General features: G+C 36.9%; 1 protein-coding gene across 1 annotated transcript in view; it reads right to left on the minus strand.

Moving 5' to 3' along the window:
• Positions 1 to 4,011: 4,011 nt before the first annotated feature.
• The window catches only part of LOC125228102 (TNF receptor-associated factor 4), a 43,612-nt gene continuing 20,850 nt past the window's right edge, over positions 4,012 to 26,773 (minus strand). Inside the window, 6 exon segments of the mRNA XM_048132549.1 lie at positions 4,012 to 5,346; positions 6,415 to 6,675; positions 7,196 to 7,354; positions 7,718 to 7,867; positions 8,136 to 8,216; positions 11,955 to 12,059. Of these exon segments, the coding sequence (XP_047988506.1) occupies positions 4,993 to 5,346; positions 6,415 to 6,675; positions 7,196 to 7,354; positions 7,718 to 7,867; positions 8,136 to 8,216; positions 11,955 to 12,059 (1,110 nt within the window). The 3' untranslated portion in view covers positions 4,012 to 4,992.

Consider the following 26,773-nt stretch of genomic DNA (forward strand, 5'->3'; position numbering starts at 1 on the left):
TTTAAACTGGGCGTTTTGCAGCAGCAGTCTCTGGTTTCTGGGCCGAACGTTAGACGTTGGACGGAGCCAAGGTATCCACACAGGTCACGCGCCAAGGGTCGTCCAGAAACCAAGGCAAAAGCGAGCAACCATCAGGCCGCTTTCCGTCTGCTGCTGACAAGCCGACAGGTTCGAGGGTTGTCGGTATGTTCGCTGTGCCGAGAGCCTTGCGGATTAAATCGTTAAGTGCAGCGTGTCACAAAATTCGGCCAGCACTATACTGGCAGTGGAGTCCGTGGTGTCCTAATGCGTCGGCAGCAAGGGTGTGGTTGGCATGTCTTTAGCCCCAGTCTTAGACAAATGGCAGTATATGATGAAGTAAGGCAGCCTCGGAAGGAGGTATGTTCTCCAAGTGTCGATCTTTTCTAGTAAAGAGGTTCTTCCGGCACTCATTCACTGCTGCGTAAGGACCCTTGATCTGAAACAATATGTGCATTGTCATTTTATTTAAACAGATTCTGCAACTATCAAATTACAACATTTTGGTGGATCACCTTCACTATTACACACTTACCTATCATACAAAATAATTACAAACTTTAGTAGAATCTGATTAGCCTATCTATGATATTGCTCCATCTTGTAATAGTTTGAAGTCTTGGGTGGCCATGTTTCTCCCTTGTTGATCGTTTCAAGCTGCGTTTATCGTACCTATCTCATACTATGTCTAATCTAGAAACGTTTTTTTTTGGCTTTGAAGCTTAGCCAGGCCACCCAAGGTGTCAAACTATTACAAGATGGAGCAATATCAGAGGCAAATCAGATTCTACTAAAGTTTGTAATAATTTTGTATGATACGTAACGTAAGTGGGTAATACTGAAGGTTACGTGATCCACCAAAAAGTTGTAATTTGATAGTTGTAGACTCTAAAATGATAATGCACATATTGTTTCAGACCAAGTCGTTGCGTAACGGTGAATGAGTGGTCGAAGCACCTACCTCTTTAGGTACCAGAAAAGATCGACAATTGGAGAACACACCTCCTTCAGAGGCTGCCTTGCATCAGCATATACTGCGCACAGTGTACCAGGGGCCCATTTCTCGAAGCTACAAGTTACAATTTTCAACTGGTTGTCAATGTCTAATATGACAAGTTGCAAAGAGACTTCCGCTTGTAACTTGTAACTTTCAGTTTTGAGAAATGGGACTCAGGGCGTTCTTGTTTGGAGTCAGGCGTTGGTGCCACACCAAAATTTGCCAAGTCCGTCTTCTTGGGGATGGAAGGAAGAAGGAGACGAATGGGTAGTGTGGTACCCATTCGTCTCCTTCTTCCTTCCATCCCAGTCAGGCAACACTGAAGTGGCCAGTATATGCTTAGAAGTTACAAGATGTAAATGTAAATCAGGTTGCAAACACCGATGCAACTGCATAAAGAGGGTAGAGCCCTCTTTATGTAGTTGCATATGTACCCAGCTATGTCTCTGCGAAGGGAATGTATAGTATGAGTATGAGTAATCTGTCAATTAGGACACCACAGACTAAACTATAAGTGCTAACTTTTCAGTGTTGGATACTCTATGGCAGTTCCGACTCAATTATAATAAGCTCATTATAATTGACTTTAGTTAACTATAATAATTTCAAAAATAGAACTTCATACAATTTCTATACTAATTTGCGATATCTGGCAAATTTTCCTGCATCTGAAACACATTTTTTTTATCTGTCGCGTTATCGGCCAATCAGAGACGGTTATTACAAACAATTGGTTGCTAGGTAATTCGATGTTGATACAACGGTGAACGACTCTATTGACATTAATTTTAACTTGCATGAATGGTGATATTTCCGTCCATTGATGATGAAGATAGACTCGTAGAAAAAGTATTGTATACAATAGTGATATAATTAAGCTTTTCACTCTCGTACCGTACTACACATGGTACTCGACTGAAAAGTTTTATATTATATCACGATTGTACAAAATACTATTATATAAATTTCTTACAGGATTCACTACAATGAATAAATAACAGGTACAGTCGGTCTTTAGATCGTGTGGCCCGACCCGAGTGTTGCCGTTGTCGACACCGGAGTCAATAATAATGAATCTTTTTCTATTTATGCATTAACACACCTCTGACACTGGCGATCAAATATATGAAAGAGGCGCGTTCCCCGCACACAGTATAAGCTCGCGTAGGTGAACGCGTACTATCCTTTGTGAATAGGCTTTAATATCATATTTTTATATTTATAGAAAAAGCAAACCGTTTATGGTGACTTGAATTTGCAACTCACAGATTTTTTTTTTTTTTTAATTTCATTTAACATTAAATGGTCATTTTAGTACCAAAACTAAATTCTACGTTATTTATTTACTCGAAAACGATACTAAACATGACCTAATAGCTAAACGGGTTCTAATAGAGTTTTTTAAAATAAAGGCATTTTAAAATTACGCTCGCGGCGTCGGGACGCCGCGAGGCTTAAAGATTTTTTTTCTAAAACTTAACGTTAGTAAAGGTGGGTAAAAGTTATATTATTCATAATCTATATTAAATAGGCTTTCATATCATATTTTTTTATTTGTAGAAAAAGCAAACAGTTTGACATTTATGATGACTTGAATTTGTAAATCATAGATGAAAATTTCAAACTTTTCATTTTTTTTTTTTTTATTTACCATTAAATTATAATTTTAGTACCAAAAATGAATTCTACGTTATTGATTTACTCGAAAACGATACCAAACATGACCTATGAACTAAACGGGGTATGTTAGAATTTTTCAAAGCAAGCCGGGTGAAGCGGTACTTTGACCCCCCCTCCCGAGCCCCAGGGGGGAGGCTCCCGAAGGCTCCCGATCTTAATCGGCTTATTTTGATATAAGGAACAACTGTGCCAAGTTTCATGCTTTGGTCAAGAAAAAAAAGGTTTGGCCTCTTTTTGTCGATAAACGTCCCCACTATTGTGATGTCTGGTCCGTATAAACTGATATCATCACAAAGGACTTAGGTAGTCTACCCTATGTTGTGTCTGTTCAATTTCAAAAGGTTGGTTGAATAAAAATTCGAAAATATTTTAAGAAAAAAATAATATATTTTTATCTTAATTCAAAGTCATGTACAGTCCTTATTTGCTAAGCGTAGACTTAACTTTAGCTATTCTAACTTAACTACTTTGTCTTATTTTCGTTAACTAAATATACTAGTATATTGCGACATGAGGAATGAACTATAAAAATATGCAAAAAAACTTAGTTCAAAAACAGACCTTAGGTATTTGAATGTACTTTCAAGCGACAAATTGTACAAAAATATTCCATTAAAACAGTACCTATTAAAGTTCTCGAAAATATTTTTTTAAATAGTCGTGGAATATTTTAATGAAACATTTCGTTTAAATTAAAAAGAGATTTAAAGTTACATTTTGGTGCAAACAAAACGGCCTGTCTAATAATTGCCAAATGTTTGTTATACTCTACTTGTAGGCAGTAAAAAGCTATGTGGAGATAAAAAAACAACGGTGGGCTTTATAGATTATGTAACTGCTACATAATGAAAGCCAAAATGCCTATGTGTGTACCAAATCACGAGTCACGTACCCAAACACGAGTATTTTAATGCCTAATTATGTACAGTTACAAACACTGTATTATCTAATATTAAAATGTAAAATTTTAGTAATTTGATAATCACATATTGATCAGAATCAGCAAAGATATATTTATTTAAAAAAAGGCAAATGGTTACGGGACTTATTATATGTTTTAATTGGAATGTATCATTACCGTTGAGATTACTTTAAAGCGAACTTACAAGAGATCTGACAATTTAACAATTTTAAAAACGAAACACACCAATCATAGAGAAAATACCAATTATTAGAAAATATGTACAAAAATAATGAACGCTCCAACAGTTGTCAAATGAACATTTCTGTGTTTAAATGATTTTGATAAAGGATCAATGATAAACGCCTAAATATACCTACACATATAACTACAGCATTTTGCTGTTACATGTTGATGGACTTTGCTGCAAGAAATGTATGGAGCGCCTTCAATTTGTGTTTGCCATTTGAACTTTTGAAAAAACGCCAAAATTACTATAATTTAAGGTATTTTCTAATCGACAAACAGAAATCTTCGGCTCCATTTTTCTCTCTGGCAAAGTCATCACTTTGGTCTATCTCCAGCCTTATAACACACAGATAATGAGACTTTTTAAAAAAGTAGAAAAAATATTTACAATTTTTGTTCTTTGATAGTCTTGTATTTACAATAACTTTTATGGATAAATTATTTTTTGTTAAAACAGAGTTCTATGTACAAAGATCTGCCGAGGTAACGGAACTTGACACATTTCAAAGACAATTATTTTTAATCTGTGGGAGGGTCGTTGGCGTTTTTCAAAAAGCCTTTAATATTAGTCTGAAGGCTGACAAAAACGCCTCAACGTTATATTTGACAACACACTATTTTTGCAGAGCCCTATAAAAACGTGTGTCCTTTCTTATGGCACTTATAACATCCTAATTGCATTAATTTATCAAAGCGATATACAACTATTTGTAATTATAAATAATGTTCAATTTTCTTTGAAACAGCTCAGTTCGTTACGTCCGTCTGCCGGCAATAAAATTCAAGAGATCTTTAGTGAAAGGATAACAATGCATCAAATGTGCTCCTACCCTAAAATATTTACAAATATTCACATAAATAACCTAATTATAATGAACTTAATTAATATTTACATTAAATCTATGACTTTTAAATATTTTAATACTAAATAACGATGACTAATTTAATTTTGTGCGGTATTCGCCAGCATGTCTTTCATTTTCAATAACTACTGTCAGATGTACTAAAAGTACCAAAAAACTCATGATCTAATAATTGAAACAAAACCTCATAATAGCAAAACTGATTGAATCTAAACAAAAATATTGTTCTCAAAACTATAAAAATTACTGGTATTCTCAAAATGTCTGACAACCTACATTCTAACCTAAACGGCGACAATTTTGCTCGGATCCACCTTAACCCTCAAGAACATAACGTCATCTTTCACAAAGCTCCTCTTCTTCAACATCTCATGCGAGACAAACCGAGGAAAGCCGAACCCGAGCGCGTCAGGCTCCTTCGAGGGTCTTTGGAAGTTCTTCCACGTGGGGTCCGGAACGAAGGACTCGACGATGTTGCAGGCTCTGTCTGGCGAGGCGCTCTGGTCGAAGAGAGTGAAAGAGACGGTGTGCGCGAAGGGCCAGCGCAGGAGCGCGTCGTACTCGCCCGGGAGGATCTTGATGTAGACGGACATGTGGGTGGCCTCGCCCGCGCCGTTGCCGTTTAGGAACAGTGATGCCTGGAAAGATGAATATAGGTTAGGAATCAAACTTATTTTGTATCACACAGAACCGTTTGCCAGAGTTTGCTACATATTTTTAAATTAAAGGAAAAATAGAAGCTGAGCCAAGTTGGTAATAGCGACTGCACCGGCAATGCAGTTGGTCGCAGGTTGGAGTCCTGCCGGAGGTGTGAATTTTACCCCTTCCTTTTAAAAATAGGTGAGGAAATTGAGGAATTGTTCCAATGCCACGTTGTAGGGTGTGAACTTTGTCTATTTGTTCCTTGTCCGATTCAGATTCAGAAAATGCCCCGCTCTTGATTTTGGAGTGAGTATTGAAGGCTTTTTCTAGTAAAGAGTCTCCGCGCTAATCCAAATCGGTTTATGATGAAAATTGATAGAAATAGACAACTTATAAGAGAGGCGGTTGGTATAAAGTTAGATTTGATATTATATTGTTACTGTTTTGATCTGGACGTCAACAATATTTCATTATAATTATAGGTTTATAATGTTACGCGTTTGTGTGTCATCGTTCTATAACAGTCGGTTTAAACGAGGATCAGTGAGTAACATCTAATTCCGTCGTAACAGTGAGTCAGTGAGCGTGTTGGTAAACAAAGAGCTTTGGGGTGTCATTTCTGATTGTAATGATAAATTATTATATCGCGAGTTGAATGTGTTGTGAGGATGACTTATGGGTTGATTAAGATTTATGTAGAATAATTATAAATATCAAGGAGATACAAATTCTTTCAAAGGAAATATTAAATTTTGAAGGTGAAAACAGGTCCGCTGTCCGCTTCTGAGAAATCTCAGATTGATCACTCATACTATACGATTTTGACTACCTGGGAAGTGTTAATCTATAAATCTAATCCACAATGCGAAACAAACCGCAAATTTCTATATTATTTTTGAAGAGATAGCAGATTTAAAAGACCCGAACTACTTATATCCGGACTAACTGGTCATTCGCCTCGGCCATTTTCGCGGCCCAGTCACTAATCCACAAGAGAGCACCGGAACAGTCGACGGAGAGAGACGAATCGGCAGGTATATTGTTAGATTTCCAACAAGTCTTACCTGTAACTTGTATCCGTACTGGCTCGTATAAAACGCGGGTGACACCAGCTCGACGCCATCTTTGCATTTCGCCTCGGCCATCTTGGCGGCCCAGTCGCCGATCCGCCACACGAGAGCGCCGGAGCAGTTGACGGAGAGGCGCGCCACGGCGGCGCGCAGCGAGTCCAGCTGCCGCGCCTGCCGCGCCGCCAGCGCCGACACCAGCGCCAGGTGCTGCTGGCACGACTCCTCCGTGTGCCGCTCCACGGCCGCGCGGGTACCCTGGAATGACAAGTTTGTTATCAACCAGAAACAGACAAACAAATTGTCAAGATTTAGCCGATAACGATGTGTTATTTATTTATTAATCGACATACGTATTGTATAAATCCTGGTCACGGCACCGATATGATAGAGCGTATTCACATTATCCGATCCGATATCAGATGTACAGTCGAGTTCACAAATATATGAGCAAATCCAAGGCTTTAAAAATAAATGCGCATAGAAAGGTACATTTTTATCTGAACAGATTAAACATTCAAAAATATGTGCACAAATCATCTGTCATATTAAACTGAGCAACTCTCACAAATATATGTAAGCATCTAAAAACTTTCACAAATATATCTAAGCATCTAAATATATGTACTAATATTTTTCAAAATTATTTAAGCCACGTATACTCTAACAAAATGTGCTGAGTTGGATTCTTAAGTCTTTACTGTCTTCTGTCATTAAACAACAAATATAGACAAGTACTTGTGAACCTTAGCTACTGCTAGATGTTGAATAAACTCACTTTAAACCGACAGCCGGCGTCTCTAAACGCGCAAGCGCCGGCGGCGGAGCAGTGATCCCTGAGATGCGTCTCCAGCTCGTCCCGGGCGGCCGCCGCCGAGCACTGCGGGCACGGCACCGGCGCGCGCGCACACGTCGCGCCGTGCGCTGACACTGTGTCCTGAAAACGAAAAAAAAAGATTGTGAACAAGTTTTCTTCGTATACATAATTCTGTCGGACCAGGATGGATTTTTGTTTCAAAATACTTGAAAGCAGTTTAAATGAAAATATGGACCCAACGACCATTAGCAGCGTTGCATCAAGCTATCAGGGGGTTTTAAGTACGTAACCTACACTGGAGTCACTAGCATAATTATGTTGGCATTTGTTTGAATTCCTCTCTCTTTCTTCTTCCTTTCCTTTATCTTCATCCCGAGTGTGTCCAGCCCTTTTTGTTATTCCAGATTGTGAATCAGTTTAGCCAATTGCTCGCGTAAATTCTTAGCTACTTCTTTTATTCTTTAGCTTAATTGTTGTCTTTACCTGTGTGTACCGCTGTCCGCAGTGCCTACACGGCACGAGCCGCTTGCTGCAGTGCTGCTGGACATGTTGCTGCGTGTGCCGCCGCTGTACCTTCGCGCCGCACTTGTTCTCGCAGTACACCGGCTCGTGGCCGCAGTTGCCTTGGTGTTCCTGGAAGGAGATAGAAAGATGGGTTAAATATAGAACAGCACTAAATTCAAGTAGTTCGAAAAAAATTTGATTGAAAGGATTTTCTTTGGGAAGGGATTCTTACAGAATCGGACGTTCTGCTTTAAGAGGACCTGTTCTTCAACAGAGGAGCTTCATGTGACTTTTCCTTTGAAAACCGGAAAACGATGGCAATGAAGATCGATCTGATTTATTAGAACCTAGCTCCTGTGTCTCCACTATGTAACACTCCAGGAGATAAGGTCCTCACCTCGAGAGCGCTGCCTGAAAACTCCTACCCGCACTGTCCGCAGTTGGCTCGCCTGCGGGGACAGGTGTAGCGGAGGTGATCCTGCATCAGCACGCGAGGGATCATAGCTTCACACTATGTAACACTCCAGGCAGGCAATTATGGTCGCGCGATAAATGATAAAACATCTGGCCGTTCCTATCGCACTTACTAATAGTGCGATAGGGACGGCCTGCTATTTTATCGTCTATCGCGCGACCAAAAAATTAAAACAAAAATGTCTAGTTTTCTATATGCACTTAGTGTATTAAAAAGAAATACAAATTTTAAATGTGCGTTATCAACTTATCAGCCTACTACTCATATGCGTTCGCGTGGCTCCGCTACGCCGTGGAGCTGTGGGGGGACAGCGCCGAGGCCGATCAGCTGTTCGTGATGCAAAAGAAATGTGTTCGTATCCTAGCTAATATCCGGATCCCGAACAGTTGCCGCCCATACTTTATCCAATACAGGCTGTTAACCCTACCCTGCATTTATATATTACAGGCTGCGCTTTTTGTCCGGGAAAATTCAGATTTATTCGTATTAAAACGAGATAAGGAAAATACTAGACCGCAATACAGGAATAAACTCCTTTTACCAAAAACTAATTCAGAAATGTGTAAAAATAGTCCCCAATATAAATGCATTTTGATATTTAATAAAATTCCTAACACAATCAAATTAGAACCTAGAAATGAATTATTTAAAAGCAAATTTAAAAAATTACTAATTGATAAATGCTATTACTCGGTTAAGGATTTCCTTAATGACAATAGTTTGGATAGCATACCATAATCTTTCAAATAATATTAGAATATTAAATGAATTGTATTTATATTCATATTCATATTCATTTAAATAATATTAGCCTACTTCACATTAATAAACGACAATTCATGCATAAAATATTTACATCTAAAAAAATTATAATAAAATGTCAATCATACAATAAAAATACCAATAATAATCCTACTAATCATAACTAAATTAATTTGTATTATATAATCCAACTTTCATCATTAAAAAATTCGTTCATTGTATAGTACGATTTATCTATTAAAATGTCTTTTAGTCTATTTTTAAATATTTTGTTATTAGTTTCTAGACTGAGTAAGCCAAGCACTTTATTCATGACTTGCACGCATCGACAGTAAGGGCCGTTTCTTACCATTGCTAGTTTCGACGGTGGTAATACTAGTTGGGTACAGACAGGTTTTCGATTTGGTCGTGATACTTTTTTAATCTCAAACAACTGAAGGTTGCTTTTTACAAATAATGCCGCCTCCATTATATAAATGGAGGGTAGTGTTAATATTCTCAGTTGTTTGAAATGTGAGCGGCAGCTGTCTGGTACGCGAGTATTGGTCAGGATGCGAATGCATTTTTTTTGCATGACGAACAGTTGGTGCACATTGGTGCTCTCTCCCCACAGGATGACACCATAGCGTAACCATGCGTAGGCATACGCGAAATATGCAGATTTAGCGGTTTCAATGTTTGTATTGATCTTTAAGATACTTAATGCGTAAATGAACCTCGCCAGTTTGGATTTTATATCTTGTATGTGCGATTTCCAATTAATACTGGAGTCTAGTGTTATACCTAATAATTTACATTCGTTTACCTCTTCAATGATTTTATTGTTGTCAATTTGTAGATTTAACTGTAGCGGATTTTTTTGGTTTGGTTTAAACTGAATTATTTTAGTTTTATTTAGGTTGATTTCTAAGTTATGTTCGAGGAGCCAGTCAGTAACTGTGTTGAGGGTCTCAATAAGGCGAGTGTTGCATTCGTCACTATCTTTACTGTTCAGTAGTATTGAGACGTCATCAGCAAACATAATGCATGGTGTATTTAATATTTTTGGCAAGTCATTTATGTACGCTATAAAGAGGAGACACCCTGTTACACTGCCTTGTGGTATTGAGCAAGTCGTGTACCGAAATTGTGAAGTTATTGTATTCGTTTCTCCCGTACTATTATCTGAGTGCTCTATTTGTACATATTGTCTGCGGTTCTGAAGGTAAGATTTGAACCATTGATGTGCGTTCCCGCGGATCCCCATGCCATATAATTTGCTAAGTAAAATCTGGTGGGACACGCGATCGTATGCTTTGGACATATCCAATAACAATCCGACGCCGTACTGTTTATTATCTATGCAATTTAAGGCATCTTGGATATAATTATACACAGCAAGGCCGGTTGATCGCTTACATCTAAATCCGTATTGGTTATTATCTAGGATATTATATTTCTCGAAAAATTTGTACACGCGGTTCGACATTAACTTTTCAAAAATTTTTGAAATAGAGGGTAAAAGTGCGATGGGCCTATATTGATTCAGGTTCGTTTTATCACCTCCCGGCTTTAGGATGGGTACAATTTTTGAGATCTTTAGCAAGTCTGGGAATACTCCATCGTTAAAAGATTGATTTACTAAAAATGCCAATTAGAAAACAAAAAGTTTCAAAATAGCTTGGAGAATTAAATTAACAGATTCCAAATTCGTTTGTCTTTCAACACTTGCCAAAAAAGGTGTTCGGAAGAATTTTCTACTCCAAAATCGGAATAGTCCAGTTACATGACTGAGTGCGTTAGACAGTGAAGAAAGCGTAAATCTGCGTAAAACTTTGGAGAAACTCCACGCGTTCGTGCGTAGGGCCCATTTGAAATAGTTTCTCCGTTACTATCAGAATCAAACTTGAAAACAACACAAAAGTGTACGAAAAACTTGCTTATGAATTCTGATATGCGTCCGTATAATATTCTCAAGGATCTTCTATTTATTTTTTATTAGAGGCCCAATTGAATATATTTATTTAAGGAAACCTTGGATAAATTCGTATTATAACAATTTTACCCCATTCCGATTTTGTACCATGCTTTAAATAATGTATATTAATTAATAAAAATGTAATAGTTTCACGATACTTATCGTTAGTTACAGAATTTGGCGGTAGACCGAAGTATTCTAAAGTCGAGACCATGACTCGGCTAAGACACGGTCAATAAACGGCAGGCTTGGAATCCGTAAATATTGGACATGTTCCTCCACAAATACTTCTGCGCCGCGTTAACGTAATTGAGCGGCAAACTGATTTGAGCTGGAATGCTGCGATACCGTGTCTTATTGGATATTTTTGGTATAAAGCACCTTCTACGAATAGTAGAAAAGAATAAAATATATATCAGAAATAAGACAGGCCCTAGGATTGTCCCTTGTGGAATTCCGAACAATCAGAAGAGTACGAAACTATAAATTTGAGTAGGATGTTTTGGATAGCGCATTCATTGCGTTTATTAAATGGAATTTAAGTGTTAAGCTCATAGATAAATAGGTCCAGTCACAGTTACACCAATAAATAATAAAACTCAAGTGAGAAAGCCTTTCCCATGCATTATCACGGAATACCGATGCTACCGAAATTAAGAAACAATTTATGTCGTAACTTTTGTTTAAACCCAAAGTCATTAACACGCCGTCCATTATCCAAATTAACATAAACATGTAAACAAGATAAAAAGTAAGTTGACAATAAAGCGACATAACTGTGCCGCGTGAGGTATAGGTATTATTGAGATTTCTCGTGATCTAATTTCACTATCACTAAGTGTCGCGCTAGATTCTAACAACTGTCAATATAAAGCCTAGAAACCTAGTTTAATGGAAGCGACCTGTTAAAAAGTGAAACCTAAATTCTACAAAAAAGGTAACGCGAGTCATGATTTCATATTTTTAGTATGAATATTACATTCAGTAGTTGCTATTCTCAAAAAGATTTTTTTAAAACCTACCTTGAGTTTGCGAAGCTCGTCGGACCACTGGCACCCTTCCTTGTGGTGGATGCAGTACACCACGGAGCCCATGATCGCCTTCTCCGACTCCGGGTCCGGGTATATCTGGAACAAAACAAACAAATTATAAACAAATGTCACCCACTAACTTACAAACATTCTCATTAACAAACTCACTTTTGACATATTAGTCACTTTTTTAATTTTAGAAACTAGTAGTTTAAACATGTTGAATGGTGATCAGAAAACACGCGTAGCTAACGTTCACGCGAAGACTGAGCGCTGGCATAATGGATTAAATAGGACAACCCGATTATAAATAAACTCCATCTCAAAAAGAGAATATAAAACGAACGCTCGTACGCACCGCGCGCTCGAATATGGAACACATCGCGATGGCTGCTTCAGTTTGTTTTTCGCGCGTTGTTCACAACGCGCGCTCGCTGCGGAACGCTGGTACTAAATGAATGCACTCGTACGCTTTATCTTTATGGGTGCAACGAACATCTGGTTGGAGACCACCGCTGCCTGTTTGTACAGAGATAAGCGTGATTTTTCACTTCCCAAACCAGCTGGGTAATGGAATGGGCAAATAAACTCGTTCGAGCCTTTGAACTCGGTTTCTTCACATAACTTAGCTAATTCTTTGAAACACCAAAGCGCAACGTTTTAATATGCATTCACTCTAAAGAAATTAACGCATTTTTTCATATTTTTTTTAATATAATCAATGATCAGCGGCGCAAGAAGATTGATTTCTCCAAAATTTGATTTTTTCTTCGCTATGCAAATTACGTTTTCTGAACTCTCACGCCTCTGGGTTTATCATATCATATTTGTCCTTCAAGACATAATAGTATATGTTATGTATTTACTAAACAATAAACAAAAGTTGTTTGTAAACAATCCAACTAGAGATCTGTTAGCATCCGAAGCATACCCACTAAGCGCTCGGTGTCACCGGCCAAACGCCTGCCCCGCGCGCCATCCATCATCTAACGACCGCGACCTGCACGTCTCGTTACATCAATGGCTTTGTTCACGATCGTAATGCTACTCCGGAGACGAGCAGCCGATGGACTTAATAGTGCAGCGAACGAGAACGATCGAAATAGTCTCGTCATGCGCGGGTTCTATTTACAAACATTGATGCATGTGGTCATCGGCAGGACTGCCGCATAACCATACCACCTTAAGATGCATTTCTACAAAGTAAACCACGCACCTGATCCTTCTAAAACACCAAACTGTTATAAGTCGTCTTTCAAAGTGTTAGAGATGAGACTTCTGTGAAAGTTTCAAGGAAAATGCTGCTAACAAAGTTTGTGTATAAATTTTCAAATATAGAATGTTATTTGTGTCGTATTCTAAAAAGATAGAGTGCGATGTTGAACTCTCCCGCATCGCTCAATTATAGAACTCGTTGTATGGCGAAGACAAGACGGGAACATCACAAGCTCCAACATAATGCGCTTGACTTATGGCCCTTTCGTGTCATTAGTGTTGGAAAGGGATAGAGGATGAGAACGAGGATGTTACGATGAAATTTGTAAAACATAATTCAGTTGGAGCTGCTACTGGTTTATTTTGATCAAAATGGTCCGATCGTTGTAGTTTATGCTGGCAGCTCTCCTGTCCTGGACTTGTTGTGGATGGAAATCAAATTCCTAGACTATTTTCACTCAAATATGCCGTGAACTGGATGGATCATCTACTCCTTGTTGTTATTTTGTCCCATAATAACCAGAGGCCAAAAGTAGTTAGAAGAAATATTTACGAGAATGTGGTATTCTCCAAACATTTACAAGAAAAATGCATGTTGTTGTTTATTGAAATTAATTCAAGTAATCGAAAATGTAGAAGAAAAAAAGTCGATTTACGTAGGTACTGCTATATTAACTATACTCCAATTGCTAATTCGAGTCCAAAAAAACTACTACGATGTTGCCACTGCAATAAAATGTTTGTAAAATAGTATAATCCTTTTTTATAACCAAGATAAATTATTTATTATTTATTTCAATCCTTTGATTTATATATTTAATAGTCTTTTATTATGTACATAAATACTAGGTCGCTCGATTTTTTTTCTTTTTTTCCGTGATTTTTAGTTGTAAAGTTGGTATTGCGCTTGTATCACTTCAGGTATCAATAACATGAAAAGTATTTTGACAGTGACATAAGTGTTGGAGTATACAGCAGCATTGGAACTTGGAAGCCTTTTTAAAGATCCGTTTTCCGGAAAGACTCCGTAAAGAATCCGGTTGAAAGGAGCAATCGGTCCACGCGCGTGGGCAGCCGCGATCAATCAAACATCGTAGTGAATGCAAATGATTAGTGCTTTACGAAACGCAATCAGAGGAGTAACCTCCCGGGCGCCGCCCACGACACGAGGCGTAGGCAACACTCCTAATCAACGATTGTTTCTGCTCTGGCTAAACCGTTATCATTACAGGGAAATACATCAACAAATATGATATTATGATTGTTTTGTGTTATCTTCTTCGCTTATTAGGCATTTATTTTGTTACGGCTGCTGATTGATAGTATTGTCTAGGGAAGGAAACCAGGCAGGCAAGCAGGGTCGTGGTTGGTGGCTTGTATTACAAATAGTGCGAAAGGAACGGCCTGATGTTATATAATTTATCGCGCGACCATGCTTGCCTGCCAGATTTACTTACTATGTTTGTTATGTTTACTTATTCTAGATTTTTTTATAATTTAATGAAAGAGTTTTGGATCTCTTTTGACACTTTTATTTTGTATTAGGATATTCTATCCCCTACTTGTCTCTTCCTAATAACTTTCAATATCTATTGCGCCCACTTATGAAACAAGTACATTTGGGAAAAATAATATGTTATAAACTTTGTACCATATAAGTTCAGCTTTAACTATGTAATTGGAAAATGTCCAAACATAACATTTTAATGCTGACTTCAGGCGGTCATAAAGTTACTGTTTATCAAATGACACAATTTTTTAATGGCTAATTTGTTGATCACGCACTCGACTACCCTATAAGGAATCATTTGACAAGTGGCAACACCGTTCAAGGCTGCACGAAGGTCTGCGTGGGCGCCGATGCAGCGCGTGGGAGTCCCATAACTATGTAATTAGATACTATTTAGTACCTTATTATTCGATAACGATCAATTCGTGCTTGTTTAGAAACATTGCCATTTTTGATGAAGCTAGTATGATTTTGAACTGCCAGGTGTCGTTAAGACTTCTACAAAAGTAGCAATAAATGGCATGCGATTTTCGCTAAAGAAGAACAAATCGCAAATCGATGACGTTTGGAAAGACCACTAGTGGGTGATAAGGGGCGATCTTTAAACATACCACATTGCATATAATAACTAAGACAGAAATAAACATGAAAAGTAGAGAAACTATCATTTATTTGCTAAAGCTAAATTAAAATTAATTAGTCTTAACGGTTTCCAAGTAAAACGATGTTAATTGACATAATCAACGAAACACAAATAAATTTCTGATTTCTAGTGTTCTGTCATGTTTAAATTAACAACGAACATTAATCCTTGACACCTCTTCAAAAAATATATTGTTAAACAACATTGTCATGTTCTTGTTTGCAAAATTGGACATAATGAAAAAGTTATTTTAGTTTCAATTTATTCGTGTTGCAACACTAGCATGTCCGCCGCGGGCGCGGGCGACAATTTACCCGGCGTAATAAACGACTTGACATTATTTCCATCGTTTAAAATTCAATTTCCGAATTTTTGTGCGCATTTTTAAATTTTGCACGCGTTCCATTACTTTCATTGTAACTTTTAAGTAAATAGCTCAGGGAGTTTTTGATCGTTCACAAATTTGCACGTGGTCAGTTTTACGCAGAAATACTTTAATAAAATTAAATAAAATGGTTTAAAAGCAACTAAAGCCGAAAATAAATTGATAATTTCTCTAAAAATGGTAAGTAACCTTTCAATGTATTACCAAAGGGAGCCGCTCTGAACCATAAATACAGACCAACGTAAACAACAAATTAACTTATTACTTTAGATCCCATAAACAAACTGTTTTCGAAACTTGTAAATGATTGACAAGTGACGGCGCCTGCGCACGCGCAACCGAATCATTCTCATCTTTAATCTACAGGCGATAAAGTTAAGATTGCTGTGGCAAATGAAGAATCGATAGCATATCAGTGTTGATGGTGACATGGGAATGTAAACAGTGTTCCCGAAATATCTGGACTTACAGAAACCAACACATGTTGACCTGTAGTTGTATGACTCGCTTAAAATCTCGAAGGTCAGCGATGAACGGACGTAGATTGAAGTATTTTCGTAGTAAACTATGAAGGCACTGCTCGTAAGCCGTTATTGCGATTTGAGGATTATTTCGTAGTTAAACTTGAAAAGTGCCGTTTTCGGTTTTTTCAATTGTTATTTAAGTATTTTATTGTTTCAACTGGTGACGATGTATCTTTTTTCTCTTTAACTTTGAAGTTATAAAAACATATAGAATAGAATAGAATAGAATAAACTTTTATTCGTGAACACAGGTAAGACAAAATACACATAATAACAACAAGACAGAAAGGAATGAAGTGCCACGAAATGGCCTCATCTCAGCGTGTTGCTGGTGACTTCCAGCGCTGATCTTCCGATGAGACATATGTACCTATCTATATCTTATTAGGGTTCCGTAGCCAAAATGGCAAAAACGGAACCCTTATAGTTTCGTCATGTCCGTCTGTCCGTCTGTCCGTCTGTCCGTCTGTCACAGCCGATTTACTCGGAAACTATAAGTACTACAGTGATGAAATTTGATGGGAATATGTGTTGTATGAACCGCTACAAAATTATGACACTAAATAGTAAAAAAAAGAATTGGGGGTGGGGCCCCCATACATGTAACTGAGGGATGAAAATTTTTTTTTCGATGTACATACCCGTGTGGGGTATCAATGGAAAGGTCTTTTAAAATGATATAAAGTTTTCTAAAAAACATTTTTCTTAAAGTGAACGGTTTTTGAGATATCAGCTCTCAAAGTCGTAAAAAGTATGTCCCCCCCCCCTCTATTTTTATAACTACGGGGTATAAAATTCTAAAAAAAATAGAGGTGATGCATGCTAATTAACTCTTTCAACGATTTTTGGTTTGATCAAAGTATCTCTTATAGTTTTTGAGATAGGTTGATTTAACTGTAATTTTGGCAGGTGTATAAATTGACATAATAAGTTTATTATATTTGCTGCTACGGAACCCTTTGTGCGCGAGCCCGACTCGCACTTGGCCGGTTTTTTTTTATACCACCGTCTGCAGTGTTGAGATTGATGAGTATTGTCAGGATTGCAATATAAAGTACTAAGTAAATGATAATAAATTAGCTTTAAATCGAAAAATTAAATCGTCGAACTCCAACCTAAAGCAAAAAAAAGCTGAGTGTCAAAATCAAAGACAAAGTGAATAAAGAAGCGATTATCTATTCTATGGACGCGAGTCACGACGGAAGTTCGTCGGCCGCGCGTGAGATTACGTGTTAATTGTGATCTTTCTGTTTTGTTTACACTCCGGTTAAAAAAGAGTAAAAATTAAAAACATCGTAGTGTTCTGTTCTCACACATATTGATTGAAAGGGATGACACTACAATGCTGCTCCTTTTAAACTTCTAGTCTTTCTAGTAGTTGCGATTTATTTCTAAACTATTTATTAATGTCCCAGATAGTTAGATAAGATAATTTGATGGCGATGGCCGATGGCACATTGCAGGTACAAGTAAATTTTAATATTTAACAAATAAAAACATAGCACTGTCATTAAAGATTATGACTATTAAGTTAGTTAGATTAAATGCATTTCTTTGTTCCAAGATTATCTATTACTTTATAATGACCAAGAAACAATTGGATAATAGAAGTCGTAGGCGTAAAATAGAGTCATTGCAGCGATTTGTATCAAAGACATTTAATAAGCATTTTGTTTAGAAGCAAGACAACTGACAATTAAAGAAACAATGGGACTTTACAAGCACATCATGTTATGTAATGATTGAAACAAAAGAATGGCGTCTTATTGCTCACGATTAATAGTAATACGAGACAGTCAGGTGTTTTTCGAATAATACTTTGGTTTGATTCTAGCATTTCTGAAACTTAACCATTGGGTATAAATTTAAAATAATAATTCATAACAAAACATAATTAATAATAAAAGTCTGAAACATTTGCGTAGGAGCATCCGAAACCAATTGTTTCATTCAACTAGCCAATAACAAGTCAAACCTTTCAATCAAAATAAAGACGCATCTGACTATACATCGTAAACTCACATACGCCACTATGGAATAAAAATAACTGACATTACGGATTACTGAACGCAACGCTAATGCATTTATTGTTTACAAACGTCATTTCAAACGTCAAAATTTATTTCGACGCTGGCAAGGCAACCCAACCATGTATTAATAAGAAAAAAGAAATCCAGATTTGTTTTTCTAAAGAATAAAAGGTGTTTGAAAATAGAACACTTCATTTGAATGTGGAACATGATATCAATTAAGTTGGTTGTCGCCGAGACGTCGGGTGTTCGGTTACAAGTTTTAATTTCAAGTACGAGCAGCTATTTGTTCTATTCTCTAAATAAAAGAGTGTTGACATGTTCGGCTACCTATGGGTGTTGGGATCGGATTTATAATCCCGTTACTTAAAGTAAAAAACTACACTGGCCACAAGTAAATAAATGATAATAATTGTATGTAATAATAATCAAATGTCGCTAGTCATAATTTCTCATAGGTTACAATATTTAATATTGAACTGAAAACTGTTTACTACATTATAAATATGCACAATATGCAAATATGATAATGACAATGCAGTAATAAGTAGTGCTGTTAGCAGAAATTAAATTTTACAACAACAAACTTATTTTATTTTAGGTTACTGAACTAACGGTTCTTATAATTCCGATTCTTTTAAATATTATTGTAGAGGATTACGACATATGTATTTAAACAATGAAATGTAAAAAATACCACTTGTTTTATTAAGTATTTTCCAAACAACGTTTCGCCACCTACACATAAGTCATCGACGCATCATAAGATCATAATATAAATCATTAGAACCATTTAAATATGCAAAACTCAACGCTATTGTAAATTCTTTGCTTGCGAAATATATTCTTTCCTAAAAGTCATTCTAAATTCAAAAGAGACCGTTGAAACGTTTTACAGGCTGGTATATCCAGGAATAAAAAGCCGCATCTGCATGAAGATTACATTGGCACATATGACATAATGACAATCGTTTTTGAAACCACAAATATGCGCGTACGTCGCCGTTAGGCACGTAGGTATTGTAGCGGTCCATGATAGAATGGTAGTGGTTTAACCCACTTGCTTATCTGTTCAAGATTATCGAATTTTATTGACAATTTAAGATTTCACCGGTAAGTTTTGGTCTTGATTGTAGCCATTGTAATAGGCATGTTTAAATTTACACGAGGACAGTTTTCTTTAATTGTACCGAGTGCCATTCGATTGTCTATCAAGTGACCTTTGATTCGTAGATACGTTTCGGCATAAAGTGGGAACTGAACAGCAACAAATTAAATCACAAGTGCGTTTCGTAATTTTCTTTTGTCGGTCTGACACGACCTTTCTTCTCGTAATACAGTTAACAATATCGGTTATTGGAATCGGTAACTTTGAAGATAATATGTTGCGTATGTTTGATTTATATGCGTTATCAGACGCGAGCTTTTGAGGTATAAATGGTATAATGACGTATCTGCAACGCGTTCAGAAATGACATGTGGCATTTTATTGAAAGGAAGAGTTGGTGCGTTTTGATAACGGTTAACGGTCGATACAAAAGTTCGTATCAGGCTATTGTTCTTTATGTACATGTGTTTCACAAATATTTACCTACAATGTAATAAATGTAGTGATAAAATAACCATTAGATTCTGTTATCAGAAATATGATAATTATATTCTGACCCATTTATTAAACTTAAATATTCAAAATCATTCAAAAAAAATCTAATAGGTTCAGATTACCTCATTAAAATAAGAAACAAACTATTTAGAGCTACTGATCCCCAAAAAGTGAACAGTATTTTATATTACAGTCCATAATGCCATGTATAATAGTTGTACCGAACAGTAATAAAAGATTACGTTACAGTAACTACAGACTGTATCAGATCCGTGGTGTTATGGCGACGTATTAGAAGTACTGTTATTCTTATTTGTCAACTCTAGAAACCGACCAGCGTTCTCTGATCTTCATCTGGATATTTTACAAAAAGAACCAAAGACCAATGGAATCTGAATCCAAGAGTATTTTGCGAATATCGTCTGATCGCATAGCTGTCATGCGCTAGCGCCGACCGCGAACCGCCATCTTTGATTTAGTTTAACTTCCGTATGATTGGATTGACGCGTGAGAGACTGCAGAAATGCGAGACCATTTTAAAAACTCCTACGTATCTACATTGTACAGGCACATCTACTCGTGCTGTGATTATGTAGGTACCTATAGTAAAAATTACTTTTTGTACAAAGTTTATGATCATCCTTGAATATGATGGTCTTCTTATTAGGCACGCCTTCATTATTCTCATAATCGTTTAAATCTGCAACCGGAGATGCGTTCTGTTTATTTTATAACGTGTGTCGATGTTGCTACACGTCAATATTTTCGCAATAAGTAGATGTCGTTATGGTAAAATAATCTTTACTTAGACACGCTTTTCAAGTTTCTTTCGAGTTATTTATTTATTTAATTTATTGCACAATTGAAAAAAAGGCGGAGTTAATGCCTTAAGGCATTCTCTACCAGTCAGTATAAATAATCCAAAGATCGGAAAACGTACCAATTACAAGTTATTCAAGCTCAGTTTATTTCTCGCGATAACTTCGTTGAAAAGATTTATTCATTAATTGAACTCGCGTTAAGTTGAACTTGAAAAGCTTTTCCGTCAGTCACAATTATTACAGCATTATTACGATAAAAGCCATTAACATACACATCAAATCGCAGTTTATACTTCCCTTGTTCTACGAGCACTTATAAAACTTTTAGGGGTGTTTTTTCCCTCCAAAACGCACTAATTGAATGGGGCGCAATTTTTCACCCTCGCTGATTCTCATAAGAATAGAGGCACACCCGGGTGATTCAGACATTTGTATAAATCGATATTCTCTTGAGATCTCAAACAATGGATAAACTTTTAGTGAGGGTGCAGAAAAAATGAGAATGTTTTTAACGAAACCAAATACATATTTCATAGCATTTTCTGATGGTTATGATGATTCTAGTATGTCTAGTTGCTTATCAGGTTTGTATTTATTGTACATATTTAAAGTGAACTATGTGTCCAATAAGGGACATGTGGCATAGGTAGGTATGGTATATACATTGTTTTTAATTCAATATAACAGCTTTCGAAAAGGTCAATGTGCAATTATTTATTATGATGACTTCCGCCTATAGTTCCCATCAGTGTCAAAAACCTTATAAAAGTGATCGAAAGCGTACTTTGCAGCCCCGACACGTAATAAGCCTGAATTGCTCGGCAACTCGCTAAATATTTAAAATGGATCGTCATTCCGGACACAAGCGCTGGTTTCCGGCGATCGATCAATCTGCGCGGGCGACGCGAAAACTTGTAAAGTAAAAAGGGCGCATGTGCACAGTATGCGACTGTGCCAATATTTACAATGCGTAATCTGGAGTTGCGTATAACTCGTTTTTAGGGTTCCGTAGTCAACTAGGAACCCTTATAGTTTCGCCATGTCTGTCTGTCCGTCCGTCCGTCCGTCCGTCCGTCCGTCCGCGGATAATCTCAGTAACCGTTAGCACTAGAAAGCTGAAATTTGGTACCAATATGTATATCAATCACGCCGACAAAGTGCAAAAATAAAAAATGGGAAAAAATGTTTTATTAGGGTACCCCCCATACATGTAAAGTGGGGGCTGATTTTTTTTTTCATTCGAACCCCAACGTGTGATATATTGTTGGATAGGTATTTAAAAATGAATAAGGGTTTACTAAGATCGTTTTTTGATAATATTAATATTTTCGGAAATAATCGCTCCTAAAGGAAAAAAAGTGCGTCCCCCCCCCCCCTCTAACTTTTGAACCATATGTTCAAAAAATATGAAAAAAATCACAAAAGTAGAACTTTATAAAGACTTTCTAGGAAAATTGTTTTGAACTTGATAGGTTCAGTAGTTTTTGAGAAAAATACGGAAAACTACGGAACCCTACACTGAGCGTGGCCCGACACGCTCTTGGCCGGTTTTTAAACTTAGCTGTAGCTGTGGTCACGCGCAACGCTAGAATTTCCAGTACATTTATCTTATTGTAAATAGGTACGACTAGGTAATTTTATTTTTGCCATCTACCGTGTCGTGTTAGTATAAAATACTAGGTATAGCTGTTGGTAACAGTTAGGTATTCATACTATAAGTAGAGCTTAACTTTTGCTTCTGTAGGCTGGCTAGTATTTTTGACAAGTAAGTATAGATTAAAAAGTTTATGGAAGTGTTCGTGTTTAACTCATTTTAAGTAGATATAATGTTATAAAGTAAGGTACACATCCTCGGTTTTTTACAGGCATAGAAAATATGCACATGCGTATTTATTTATGTCATTCCGCTTTCAAAGCACATGCGACGTTTCGGAGCCTCGTGTCAATTGCCCTCCGACCCATCCATCCCATCATCCAATTCCGCCGAGTGGTTCGAGGCGCACAAAGGTCAACAGATCGCGTTTTGATTTGATTGCATTTGTTATGGGTGCTTTTTAAAGTGTATGCTCGTTAGTTGTTGACGGATTAAACGCCAATTTTTCAAATGATATTCGTTTGGTAGTTTTTTTAGTCACTTGATAGTAAGTGGCTCTGAAATGTCAGTCATGATGATGATTTGTTTTCTCCCTATTTATCAAGTTAAATTCGGTCGTACCACTTTCAACTTGTGGTCATTCCTTTCTATTTTTGATTTGGTAACATTCGAGAAATTTTATAAAATTCAAAATGTGTCTTGAAAATTTCCCCCATGTATCGACAAGACTTACGCCGTGGCTTGCGTGGGCGACGGTCGCGCGATGGTCGCGCGACGGCGATGCGACGCATACGAAATCAAACCTTATCGATATGGAAGTATGAGACGCGACGGCGACGGTCGCGCGACCGTCGCCCACGCAAGACACGGCGTTACATGCTGAGATAATTTTCGCTTTTTCAATTTCACATTTGTTTTGAAGACGAACTAACAAGACAAGTGTTAAAGTAAGCTTCGAAATCATAACAAGTTCGGAACAACACCTATTTATAATCCACCTTACGGACCGAAACTCGCCGTTTACGAGCCGAACTATAAGTAGACGAAACGCAAATAGACAGCTTTATTACTTTTCCATCTTGCGTCCTTGTTTCTCATGGGCTGTAAAAAGAGATGGATGCAACAGCATTCAGATATATAGTTTCTAGCTTGTTAAAGATCCAATATAAATAAGACCCACAGATCGCTACGAAACATGTTTCATCTCAGGTCAATCTTACGCTGGTCAAGTCAAGACTAAAAGCTACTGAAAACATGATAGGAGGTAGTATGATTTTTCAGAGGTGTTTTTAAATTGTAAAACTTTCATCTCCTCGCTTATAAAGCTTAACTTGTCTGTTATATAAAATGGTTATAGTTCTGCTAGCCTATTATAAATTAATAATAACATGCATTCAAACAGATTTTGTTAACTTCGAAAACTACGTACTTACTTTATGTACTATCAGCTGTTAAAGTGCATGGCAAATTTATCAATGAATTCATTCATAATTTCTCCATGCACTTTTGCTGCTGATAGCACTTAGATACATACCTAATTTTGAATAAATGGTAAAGAAATATAAATTCGACAGAGGTGCTTTAAAATTCTGTAGCAAAATCTACGCTACTGCAACTTGAAAGTAATTTAAAAAATGTTTAGAAGTTATTTGGCATATTTCTAAATTGTCTTGCATTAAAAGTACCTTCAATTATGAACTAATAAAATTTTACATAAATAATCATGATTTGTAGTCATCTTGTAGATTACTGTCGCTATTTAATTACAGCTAAAGAGTTACGGGAGCTACGCAGTTAATGAGTAAGTAACTCAACGTGGAGACCGTACAGTCAATACTGCTGGACGTAAAACTGTAATAATTGCCACCGCCTTGCCTGGCCTCTGGCAAGACATGAACGTTGAACGTTTTACTGGTTGTTAAAGTCATAGTTAGTGTTACGCATACAATCGTATAAATTTGAAATATACATATATGCAGTTGTATATGGCTCTGCAGTTTGTATTCTTAATATTTAGAAACTTGATCAGTTTCTACAAAATTATTTAGACCGATTTTCATGAAAATCTAAGAACATGACAACATGACAAAAAAAAAACTAAATCTATATCGGTTCATCCGTTCGGGAGCTACGAAAATAACAGACAGACAAACAGACAGACAGACACGTCAAACTTATATCTTTTAAAAAAGCAAATATGAACACATGAAAAAATATGTTGACTATGAAGAGCGTTTAAAAACTACTCAAGAGTTACTACCAGCGCCTTCAATTCAATCTTATCTGGCTAAGATTTAGGAAGGATCGACATTTGGTTGGGTTGGAGTGCCTTACTTCACATACCTGACTTGTCTGCAGAACAAAGCGACCTTGCACCAAACATTGGTAAGTGGTAACTTTACACAAACTTCTTCCAAAGTGTAACCCTATAAGTTCTAAAGCTTAACGACACAAGTTTCATTACTTTTGCTAAACCCAAAAGAAACAATAGTCAGCAGTGTCAACAGAAGGTGTCAAGCTGTCAAAGTAGCGGTTGCTCGCTAATTCTGACGACTGGCGAAATCCAGGTCACCTGCCGGTTGGTGGCTCAGACGTTTCGAGCCCCGGTGCAAACAATAACACGTTTTCCAGACCTCTTATTGTTTTAGACTGTTTAGGGGGCACTGTTTTAGATACATTGGCTGTTTAGTTAAATATTACTTAAGCTACTGGAAGATATGGAAATGTCTAGACGAAAGCTAAAGCAATTTCAAAAATGTCAATGTCTTGTTCCATGTCCATGTTCTTGTTAATCAATCAATCAATAAAAGTAAAATTAAAAAGTGAAAAAGTGACGACTAAAATATACCATTATCTTATCAATTCAAAGTTAAAATCATCGAGTAATAAGTGTACATCCTCAGTTACCGATATTCACATAATATCTCAGACACAGGAGTGAACGATCGTTTATACTCATAAATTGAAATATCAATAAACTACCTATTAATTAATCAAATAACAAAAACAATACGACGATATTTGCATTGTTGAATGAAGCTCGCAACAAATGTAGAGCAAGCTTTTATCAATGGAGTGGACAGTGATTCAGTCGTGAATCACGAGCAGTCACTTGTTTCACTAGCCGTCTGCGCAAGCGCTGCGCTGGTTGTCATTTGTTTTCAAGTCACTTTTGTTTTAACTGAGTAGTGAGTAGCAGTAACAGTAAGCTAGAGAGACAACACAATTCGCAAGACTTTTAGTAGTACAGGTAAAATGATAAGAGATGGCACCATAGTTTATGGTGTCCGACTATTTTGACAGGTTTGATAGTTATTTTGAAGAGTTGTCGTAGACAATACAGAAGAAGTGGTATAAGTAAGGTAAGTTAGGTAGAAGTTGCCGTAAATCCTCATTCCTCGTAGAATTTAAAAGGTTTAGTCGTTTACTTTGGTAAATATTCTATGTAGGTATTTGTTTGATTAGTCACAATTGCAGTGCAAAGTGCAAACCAGAAGTGAGTGACCGGACACCGCAGCCTCACCGGAAACGGCGCCATTATCGCCGGATGCGAAAACGCAGCGATCTCAATTATTTATTCCGAATCATCTTCTTTTATAACTAATTTAAAAAGAAGGTTATACTCTGGCGTATAGGGCCCTTGTCAATTGTTTTTTTAGGGTTCCGTAGCCAAAATGGCAAAAACGGAACCCTTATAGTTTCGTCATGTCCGTCTGTCCGTCTGTCCGTCTGTCCGTCTGTCCGTCTGTCACAGCCGATTTACTCGGAAACTATAAGTACTACAGTGATGAAATTTGATGGGAATATGTGTTGTATGAACCGCTACAAAATTATGACACTAAATAGTAAAAAAAAGAATTGGGGGTGGGGCCCCCATACATGTAACTGAGGGATGAAAATTTTTTTTTCGATGTACATACCCGTGTGGGGTATCAATGGAAAGGTCTTTTAAAATGATATAAAGTTTTCTAAAAAACATTTTTCTTAAAGTGAACGGTTTTTGAGATATCAGCTCTCAAAGTCGTAAAAAGTATGTCCCCCCCCTCTATTTTTATAACTACGGGGTATAAAATTCTAAAAAAAATAGAGGTGATGCATGCTAATTAACTCTTTCAACGATTTTTGGTTTGATCAAAGTATCTCTTATAGTTTTTGAGATAGGTTGATTTAACTGTAATTTTGGTTAAGTTATTGGTTTATTATATTTGCTGCTACGGAACCCTTTGTGCGCGAGCCCGACTCGCACTTGGCCGGTTTTTTTGTTAGCATTGTCTTTTGTATCAAAAGTATTTTACTTACTACAAACATAAGGTGCATGACTTGTCGCTTCGTCTAGTTCCCACATGCTTATCTCACAGTTCATCGGCTACATTACATAACGTTGTGAGGCCGTAGATGCTATCCTGACCACCGTATGACGTAGTAAGCATTTTGCCTTTTTCTTTTATTTATGTTAGAAAGGGACATAATTTTTGACTGGCAGGC

This window comes from Leguminivora glycinivorella, chromosome 7, assembly GCF_023078275.1.
Source record: "Leguminivora glycinivorella isolate SPB_JAAS2020 chromosome 7, LegGlyc_1.1, whole genome shotgun sequence".
Lineage (NCBI taxonomy): Eukaryota > Metazoa > Arthropoda > Insecta > Lepidoptera > Tortricidae > Leguminivora > Leguminivora glycinivorella.